Source organism: Montipora capricornis, chromosome 9 (assembly GCF_036669925.1).
Source record: "Montipora capricornis isolate CH-2021 chromosome 9, ASM3666992v2, whole genome shotgun sequence".
Classification (NCBI taxonomy): domain Eukaryota; kingdom Metazoa; phylum Cnidaria; class Anthozoa; order Scleractinia; family Acroporidae; genus Montipora; species Montipora capricornis.
Genome location: NC_090891.1, coordinates 43,691,121 through 43,701,680, shown reverse-complemented (window position 1 = coordinate 43,701,680; position 10,560 = coordinate 43,691,121). Strand labels below are relative to the sequence as shown.

The 10,560-nt window shown below is 40.4% G+C and overlaps 1 protein-coding gene across 1 annotated transcript in view; it reads right to left on the bottom strand.

The window, feature by feature from the left end:
* The window catches only part of LOC138017814 (lysosomal Pro-X carboxypeptidase-like), a 14,957-nt gene extending 4,397 nt beyond the window's left edge, over positions 1–10,560 (bottom strand). The window contains exons 1-11 of the mRNA XM_068864784.1: positions 10,074–10,560; positions 8,961–9,098; positions 8,244–8,345; positions 7,783–7,857; positions 6,572–6,629; positions 6,093–6,141; positions 5,958–6,012; positions 5,731–5,836; positions 5,309–5,425; positions 5,162–5,217; positions 1,807–1,971 (exon numbers count right to left, since the gene is read on the bottom strand). Coding sequence (XP_068720885.1) covers positions 1,807–1,971; positions 5,162–5,217; positions 5,309–5,425; positions 5,731–5,836; positions 5,958–6,012; positions 6,093–6,141; positions 6,572–6,629; positions 7,783–7,857; positions 8,244–8,345; positions 8,961–9,098; positions 10,074–10,250 — 1,098 coding nt within the window. The 5' untranslated portion in view covers positions 10,251–10,560. The remainder of the gene's footprint in view (positions 1–1,806; positions 1,972–5,161; positions 5,218–5,308; positions 5,426–5,730; positions 5,837–5,957; positions 6,013–6,092; positions 6,142–6,571; positions 6,630–7,782; positions 7,858–8,243; positions 8,346–8,960; positions 9,099–10,073) is intronic.

The window sequence follows — 10,560 nt, the reverse complement described above, 5'->3', positions numbered from 1 at the left end:
AAGATCACATCTGGTACGACCGAAAGACGCTGTCGAGCCGACTAAACAAGATGGAGTGGTTTACAGGATTCCCGGTCGACCTCATCGCCTGATGAAGACTAGCAGTATGCAGTCGAAACGTCGCGATCTACATCACAAGTGACCACATCGTGAGACAAATGAGAATACTTTATTATTTTCATTATTCAATTGGCCTTTCCGAAATTCATCAGGGAACTGGGGAGAGTTTCAAGTTTTAACTAATCGATAAACTGACACTACCACATGAAAGATCATGTTGATATTGGTTATTTGGCCACGTATGGTGCTTTTAGGGTGAACAGAGACCAAGTTATGGACCTTGAAACATGGTTCAAAATTCATACAGGCGTCTCTAATTTTGATACAGCGTCCCCCAAAACCATATAAACTCTTAAAATTTTTATGATTTCCGTGATACTCTTTAAAATGGGCAAACATAGCGATTTTCATCGCAGCTTCTTTCAAATTGTAGGTACATGACGGGATTTTACAGTTGTCACTAAACTGATAAAAAATTTAGAGTTTATATGGTTTTGGGGGACGCTTTGTCAAAATTAGAGACGTTTGTATGGATTTTGAACCATGTTTCAAGGTCCATAACTTGGTCTCTGTTCACCCTAAAAGTACCATACTTGGCCAAATGACCAATCTCAACATGATCTTTCACGTGGTAGTGTCAGTTTATCGATTAGTTAAAACTTGAAACTCGCCCCAGTTCCCTGCTGAATTTCATTAAAAGTTGCACATTGCTGGAACGAAAGACTTTTAAGATGTGTATTTCTGCACTGAGGTGCGTCAAAGGTACCCCGTCACCTTAGACTGTCTTGGAGGAACCAGACGTGCGAGGGTTATTTTTTATCTTTTTTACCATTGGAGCAGGGAGACAATGATCTTAAATGGCTGCTGATTGGTCGAAGGCAGGAGACTGGACTCGTGCATTACGTTTTTGCCTTTTATATCTGGCATGCCAATCACGTGATTCGCGGCCATTTTTTTTTAACCGTAGCAATAGAAAATGTTTGCTTAAGAATGAAACTTATCGGCGGATTAATAGGTCACTTTCTGAAATACCATAATACTCTTTGTTTGCTCTCCAAAATATTTTGCATACGCATTGTTTCCAGTTTCTCTGGAGACTTACAATGGTCCCAAGAGAAAACAAAAACAATGCTTATGCAAACTTTTGGAGGGCAAACAAAGAGTATTATGGTATTTTGGAAAATGGCTTATTTGAAATACCAACATGGCCGCTGTGACATCAAGTGGAATCTTAGGTTAATCCATGTTTCGTTCCACTGATCTTAAAAAAACCAAAAGACTGGATCGCGCAACCTATTGTTTTTACTCTGAGGTCTGCAACGCAACCTTGTTGGGACCACTTACGTTCTAAATCTTCGTTATAGGTAGAAACCCTCTGACTTTGAACTCTACGCTGAGGTCTCAAGGTGATAGCAACAAGATGGCCGCCGCCATCTTTGTTTTGTTTCGAATGCCCCATAATACACTTTGTTTGCCCCCCAGATTTTGCATAAACTATCGTTTTCAAATGCTCTTGGGAAACTGAAGTGTCCCCAAGAGCATTTGAAAACAGTAGTTATGCAAAATTTGTGGGGGAGGGGGAGGGGATAGGGGCAAACAAAATGTATTATGGAGCATTCGAAAATAGAGATTAGATACTCGATACAGTCTTTCTTTTATGAGATAAATTTCGTCCGTGCCCACCCGTCCAAAAAAGACAGTGGAATGTGATAGCCGAAAAGCGGGGTAGACCGCTCTAGTTCCTACCTGAAAATACCAGCCTTCGTCTCCAAGGGCAGACACGGCTTGCTGTGAAGTATTGAAGCATTTGGCTTGTCCAGAATTGTTGTAATACACGCCAAGCGCTTGCGAAACAGCCTGAAGAAGTTTGTCGTCCTCTAAACTGTCGTTTTGTAGATATTTACAGACGACCTATTTAACAGTGAGACATCGTCGATTAGAGGAGTGAATCCAGGAGAAAATAAAAGTTACAGGAACGTAGAGGCCCATTTCGTTCCTTGGTATGTGTGCATTTCACTTAGGCTATTGTTGGATTAATTGGAAAGGGAAAATGTGTCCCGAAACGTCCTTATTACGCGTGACGCGCAACAAGACAAACCTGTGTTGTCGCGCTCTGGCCCTGGTTGCTCGAAACACGGTTAGCGCTGACCATGCACAGAAGCATTAAATACCATGGAAACCTATAGGTTTTGCTACCTCTTAGAAAAATAATCAACGGTTAGCGCTAACCACACTTCGAGCAACCGGCCCCAGATGAGCTCACATACCAACTCTTAGCAAGGGTCAATCACCAAGAGTAAGATTTACCCAAAGTGGCCTAGTTCCCATCAGCGTCTATTTTTAAACCAGGTTTTGAAGGAAAATGAACGATAGACCAAATCGGCTAACGCAATGTTGTATCAATTTAAACCCTTTGGGAATAAAACGTTTTGTTCCAGGTATTTCCATATTATTTAATTAATCAGCGAACTCAATGTTGTACCCAATTCAAATCCGGAGGTTAAGATTCTTGGTGCCTTGCATTTGCCTTACAATATAGCATTCACATTAAGGGTGCGTTCGATTGACCCTTTTCCGGAATAAAAATACGTGGAGTGATGATTAAAACGGTATGTTTGGCACATTTCGAAGCAGCAAGGATAATAAAAATATGTTTAATATAGCATTTTAGCAAGTGTTAGCAAGAGAAAATGAGGGGACAGAGAGGGAGGCTCAGGACGTTGGCCGGGATATGTCATGTCCACGAAAGTTATTTTTAGACGAGCGAAAGTCTTTGTTCTAGCGGAAGTCTGGCTCCCGAGACGTCCGCATGCACAATCGTCAAGTCCACTTCGTCCACCATTACATGAAATCTTTGCTTTTCTTTCAAACATCAGACCGAGGTTGACCTGCATGCGGACGTCCCGGAAGACTTCCACTCGTCTAAAAATAACTTTCGTGGACATGACATATCCCAAGGACTGGAACGGGAGCCTCCCTCTCTGTCCCCTCATTTTCTCTTGCTGTTAGGCAATTTTAATGTGAATCTCCGTAAAAACGAAGGATTTCCAACTTCTATTCCATGTATTCCTATTCCGGAATATGTTCAATCGAACGCACCCTTAATGTGAATGCTATATTGTAATGCAAATGCAAGGCACCAAAAATCTTAACCCCCGGATTTGAATTGGCCATTTCTGAGTTCATGTCAGCCTCTTCTTCAAAGCGAGTCTAAGTGCGAAGTTTTTGTGATGGTAATTAGTTCTACTTAACATATGAATGGAAACTAATTTTCATAACAAAAACTTTGCACTTGGACTCGCTTTGAAAAGGAGGCAAACACGAACTCGGAAATGGCCTATTGGGTACAACATTGAGTTCGCTGATTTGGTCTATTGTTTATTTTCCTTGAAAACTTGGTTTAAAAATAAACACTTTTCTAACGCTGATGGAGGCAAACCTGATACCAGTTTGTTACTCTTGGGTAATGGACTCATGCTCTTTAATAGAAAGTTGCTGGAAACTGGAGCATTTGCAAGCCTTGATTTTTGTTCAGGCCGGCCTTCTTTGCAACTTCTCAAGTTGCTAGCTAAGTACTGTGGTGATCACTCTGGCTTAGAGTCCTTGGAACCGCAGTTCAAAATAGAAGTCTTTCATAAATAATCACTCGTGAGCTCAAATACCATATGTAAACTTTCAGGATTACGGTTTATTTTCACAAGAGCTATAGAGAATCAATAGTCTTGTAGTGAACGATGTTGCACGGATAATTAAACAAGAACATTACTTTTATCTTTTCAATAAATATATACCTGCATAAAATTTTCTTTACCAAGAGAGAATGAAGTAAAAGGAACGGATCCCTATGCCCCATAGACCTCTTTCATAATGGCGGCCAAATAAATGATTCTTTTGTTTTAATGCTAATCATGAGCCCTACAAACCTCGCTACGACGAGCAAATTTCTAAAGAATATTTCTTTCAAAACGAGGCCAGTAGGTCTAATTAACATAATTACAAGAGAATGTTAAGTTGGTCGCCATTCCTGAAGTGGTCTATTTAGTCTTAGTTTCGCAATCTATTTTAAGTTCTCGTTCCCAATGCCGCGTATATTTAAAATTGCAATGGGATGGAATTGAATTGAATTTGAAACCCCCGGGATACTATTATTGGTCATTCAAAATATATCACTGTCTTCAATTGAATGAGATTCCTCGCCTAGTCCCAGCTACCGGCAAAGCAATGTAATTCGTCAAACTATGTTGACGTTACTCACCCAATTAGAAAGTATTGCATGACTGTCACATCACGCCATGTTATAGTAACGTGGAAATCTGCTTTGTCAGGAACCTATAACCCGGTGCCTACAACTCCCATGCTGGGCCTATGTCCTGGCATTTTTACAGACCGATATATTTTTAAACTACCTTTTCCGAAAAAAACAAAGGCAGTTCCGTTTCGGTGACCCTATGAAGTCAGGTTAGTTTCTTGTAATTGGTGATCGGGCTCCTGTGGGAGTCTCATTCGTCCGTGAAATCCCCGTGACACCAATTCAATGGAGTCATGGGTTCCTGGCTTTGTTCATCATATCATGCAGTCAATGATTGTTATACATTTAGAGTACCGATAACTTAAATTCTTTAATTTTCGACCGCGGATATTGCGTTTCTACCTTTCTGACTGGTTCACTCAATCTTGGTTATCAGCTCAGTCATATGCCATACGACACAATTCACTACTTTCATAATCCCATAATACACCTCTATTACCCCCCAAGACTTTTGCATAACCATTGTTTGCAATTTCTCCTGGAAAATGAAAATGAAAATGAAAATGTCCCAAAAGAAGTCGAAAACAATGCCTATGCAGATTTTTTTTTTTTTTTTTTTTGGGTGGTGGGGGGGGGCAAGAAGTAGTGAATATGAAAACTGAGTATGTCAAGTGTTGCCAAGGTGGAAGCTGATTGGCTTTAATTTCCAAATGTTCAAGCGTTCGGAATTTAATGAGAATTGAATAAACCAATTATTCCATTCGCACTTGTTGGATGTGAGACTAGTTAATTATAGCCAACTCATATCTAACGCTCGCTCATAGAATAATTGTTAACTATCGGTAGTTATACCTTAATAGGCCATGCAGGGAGGGGTTCCAAAAAGCTGGCGGGATACGGATAGTCCACTGCAATACAATAAGAATATTAGCGTGAAGTGTGGAGAAGTGTGGAAAAGAATAAACAGACCTAAATTGTTTACAACTGCATGCAACGTACCCATCGCTAAGTTGACCCAGGTCTCGCTTATCCAGTATTCAAGTTGTGTGACGTCATCTTCCGTTTTAAGAGGAGAGCATAGCTTAAATATACCTGTAAGCTTCTTGCGTCCACTGCCTGTCAAGAAAAGTATTTTCGTAGTCAAAATTCTTGGTGACTGGAGAAGTACCCGGCGGCCTACAATGTCAGAACATCATTTCTTGTTTTCTCGCTCCAGAAAAACAAAAATATGTTCGAATTCTCGAAGTGTTGAAAGTATTTTGAAATGAAGAGGCCGGACTTTAAAGCAAGCGCTGAAGAAGCAACCCTTTCAGGTGAATCGGATGCCCCTTTCCCCTATCCCAAAAAGAAAATTAATGAAATCGAGAGGACTCCAAATGCTTGGCAATACCATTCTGGCCTCTACCGAAATGTTTTATCACCTGTATTTCCAAATGTCTTGACGACATTCCATGTTTTCCTAACTGAATTTACGCATGCGTCTCCTCCATCTCTTTGAAAGTCCTTGGTGACGATCTTGTAAAACGACTGTAGATTGAAGACGCATAAATCTCACTTAGAAACTTTAACTTGTCATAAAGGATAAAAAACGCTTGTAGAAGGTTAGCACCTAAAAAAGATCATGTTAAAAGATAGTTTTTAGTTTTACCTCACAAGGTGTAATTCCAGGAAACTGTAGAATCGGCGCCGAAGCAGCGAGAGCCCTGGAAGGAATTAATGTTCCAAACAATTTTTACAAGCAGTTATAACTCTTTTGTTCAAAAAAATTGCAAACGCCTCTTACCCTGCGACCATATTCGGATATTTCATTCGAAACCATGAAGCCAGCATGCCTGAAAAAAAAAAAAAAAAAGTTTAGAAAAAGTTTAGAAAACCCTGTTACGCTGCAACAATGAATATGCCATTTCCGCATATGCAACCAGCTAGGAACTTACAACTTCAATATTCGGTCTATGTAACGGCATTTTCGTACACCTATTTTTTTTTTGAACAAGTTTTTAAGTAAGATTTGGTTTGCACGAGTGACCATTCTCAATCCATGAATACTAATTTCGCATGCAAGCCGAATTGTGATTAGCTGGAAAGGTCTGGTTTCGCGGGAAAATCAATCTAAAAATAACTCGGTCTGTAAATAGGTTTTTCCACAAATAAAATGAAGTTATATGCTCCTTGTATGCCCCTGATGTAGCCTATTTAACGTCAAGTCCAAGCGCTAAAACGCTAGAAAAAGAAGTCCCTTTTTGACCTCGTTTCGTGACTCACCTCCATACGAGCCCCCGATTGCTATAACTGGGCTATTACTTGCACCGGGGATGGTTTCCTGTCACAACAAATAGAGGGAATTAGAAATGAATCGGGGACCAGCGAAGACTGGATTGAGATCACGGGGCCCGTTTCTCGAAAGTCCCGCAAACGTTTCGGGCCCGAAAGCAATTTACGAAACTGCCATCCACTTGAAACTCCACAAAACGATTGTGGAGTTTCATGACTTAAAACCTCTCGGTTGTTAAGATATAAAGGAAATTGGAACACTCGAAAATGCCCGGAAACGTTGTGGGTTTTCGAAAAACGGACCTTAAGGTAACTTAGAAGGTAACTTCCATAAAGTACGTTCTAGGACTAATATTGGAAAAACAACTTTGTCAGCTTTAGCAGTCAACCATTGGCAAAAATTACCGCAAGATTTCAAAGATCTCAGTCTCCTTATCTTCCCCAGAAAAGCCAGTATTTACTATCGAAGCAAATATAAAGCCTATGCCATCTGAAATCTCTAATATATATCTTTTGACTGAGTAGTACTAAGTAGTAAGTGTATTTATTATATAGATACTGATGAAATACCAGGATTTCTCCTTTTACTAAAAAATCATATCTTCACCGCGCGCAGTGAACATATCATTTTTATCTTTCACATGAGAGAATATAGCTGTCGTCATGGTAACGAACACGATTGGCCAATAAAACGCGAGCTTCTTCTTCATTGCAAGTTCCTTTATGCTTCAATATAATTCTTACTACATTAACATTTTTATTGCAAAATTTTACATTATCATGATTTTCTTTTCATAACATTCATATCTTGTTTCATGTTACACAACATGCATGTTTTAGCGGTCGGTGACCACTTTTTCATCATTTCGAAAAGGAATAAAACAAGTTGTTTTAAATCTGGACATTTCATCAATATCTATATAATAAAAAGAACATTACATGGCCGCTTGGGGAAACGAATTTTATCTTCTCGTGCTGAAAGTATCTCTCACGAGGGATTTCCATCTTTGATATATATAATTTAGAGCAATTTTATAAATGTCAATTTAAACTTTGAATGAACCAGGTGTACCTTTATGTTTCAATATCATGTTTTAAGGAAGTGTGAAGATAAAGTCTTGTCTTGTCTCGACATGACAAAACCGCATGCAAATTCAAGCTCCTTGATGGAAAAGAGTGGCCATAGACTTGAATTCATTTACCTTGAGGTGATAAATAAGAACAGCAAAGTCCGCTAGTGCTTGCTCGGAGGTGAGGTATCCTAGATAGGTCGGGCTCTATTGTTATGATTAAAACAAAAGCAAATTAACTTAGACTGTCTTGAAATATAGCATCAACGTAAACTTGAACGTTAAAGGTAATATTAAAGCTTTCTATTGAGACGAAAAGAAACCGATTTTTTTCTGGGGGAAGTGGGGGGGGGGGGGGAAGGGGGTGGAAGATAAGGAATGCCACGTTGCAGAACACAGCAGCAATATTTCCTGTAGAGTGTATGAATCTTTCCGGCGATTTTGACATAAGTGCAACCATGATGAAGGAGTGAAAAATTCGCTTGTAGATTGGAATCTCTTCTTAATAAATTCTTACCGATTATTTCAGCAAAGTAATTCCGCTTCTAGTAAAATGTTTGAGTCAGAGTACTGCATATGACTATTCCACAAACCTCGTAGGATTTGTTACCGAAAGGCAGCGATTCCCCATAATACCGATGCTCAGCAAAGACTAACATCGCTCCAAACTCTTTAGCACTGTCCCACATGAAGCCCTGGAAAGATATATTATAATTTTCCGGTCAGGGTAAAGTATGGACAGCGGTTTTGCTCTAAAAATCGTCGTCGCATCATCGCTTTAACCGACGCCCGCGGTATTTGCGACCCGCAGCTGCAGCACTACAGTGTTTGGGTTCGCCGTTGTTAAAGTTCAACGTCAAATTTCAACGGATCTTGTTTTGTCTTGTCTTGTCTTGTTTTTGCTGGTCTTGTCTTTCGGCATTGGTTGCCCTCAGATATGAAAGTGTTGTCACGTGATGGAATTGCCTTGGGAGGACACGGCCTTGATAGTCCAAGATACATCCATCCGCCCTGCCGGAAGTGATTGGCGGAAGAAGCCAGAATTCATATTTCTCGATGCTGACCACATTGACCGCGGTCCTTGGGGACTACCAATCACGCATGCGCACAGCCAATCAAGTTGCATACTCTTACGCAGCCACCGGTAGCTGTTTTACGTGTCTGTACTCATCAGCAGGCTTAGCTAAGAGGCGCAATTAGGGAGCAGCTCTAATAATCTCCAACTCAACGCAACAGTTGTCGAGCTCGTTTTACACCATTGCTTATTCTTTTATCTACTTACTTACTTACTTACTTACTTACTTACTTACCGTGTTGTTGGCAAACCAAGTTATGTCTCCTTCATTTCCGGTGTAAAAGAAAATTGGGCCACCGTATTCCCAGTTTTTCGTGGTGATGAGGTAACGCTGAAGGAAGGTTTGGTTGGTTTTGAAATTAAAGTGGTCCAGCTGTTGAAATTTTCAAAGCGAAAACAATCATCGGACGCAATAGAGAGATTTCAGTATTGCGTTTGCTGTTCACCGAATCATGTAAACGCAATGCTGTATGTCTCCAATAATTTAGTCATTCGTGTGACCATGGTCCGTTTCGAGTCCTATGGCACTACGAATCCGGTGTTTGCGACAGTCACGCAAGAGACCTAGAAAAAATCTGGGACCCGGCCAGTTTGATAGCCTGATTCTCAGACGTCCGAGGTCGTTCGCGGCCACTTCGCTTTTAGAGGGCAAGCGAAGTGGCCGCGAACGACCTGGGACGTCTGAGAATCAGGCTACCGGTTTGACTGACCTCCACGACTTGAGGCTCACGTTTCAGATCAATCCGACAATCGTGTAAAAAAAAAAGGAACTAAATTTAAGTGTTTCGTCGTTCTAGCGCTGAAGCACTAATTGGGGACACTGTAAATTGAAATTAACAATTAACACAAATCAAGTCAAACGATGGTTTTTGAGGAGGGGGGAAACCGGGAGTACCCGGAGAAAACCTCTCGGTGCAGAGTAGAGAACCAACAAATTCAACCCACATATGACGCCAAGTCTGGGAATCGAATCGGGTCACATTGGTGGGAGACGAGTGCTCTTACCACTACGCCATCCCTGCACCTTATTTTCGTCATAATATTGAGAATGATTTTCTGGAACGAAAGTGTTGGTAACTCCGCCTCCTATTTGCACCCTAAGTCGATTTTCTACTTTGTTTTAAGACTGCACTATGGAAACAAAGCTTTTGACAGGTTAAAAGCAAAACATTCAAATACCAATTGCTTTTATTACAAGACTGAGTAACATCGCGTGAGAAACAAATGTCACGACAAACACTTTATTTAAGCTGTAAGACCACAAAAAAAAAAAAAACAAATAAGAGTTTGGACAATTTGTTACCTTCGCGACGTAATTTTGTAAGTAGATATAGATATTAAGCCTTACCTTTTGGCGAAAGGTCTTTGTGTCGTAGTTGCAGTATCGACAAACATATCTCTTGGCGTGATGCCTAAAATCCTTGCTTTGAGGACGAGGAAAACGGGCTCGCAGTCGAAACGCTTCACCCACAGAAAAAACTGCAAGTATAAAGATCACTATCCGACAGATTTTAACTGCTGCCATGATGGTTGACTTGCCCAACAGGCATCCGAAGCGAGACCTGCTGACTGATCTAGTTGCTTTCCTTTGCCAGACGAAATTATATACACCCCTCTTTAGCCATTATACTTAAACCTTGTGATGGCCTCGTGATCACCGCACATGACTCTGCAAAGCCTCGGATACCTTTCCAAACCGCTTACAGATGTTCTAAGGAGTTTATTTATTTGAAATGTTGGTGTAAAATTTTGTTAGAACTGTCAGTAAATGAATATTTGCTTAGGGTACTTGGTGCATTATTGATTTGATTGTCAGGTATTTTTCTTTCGTGACT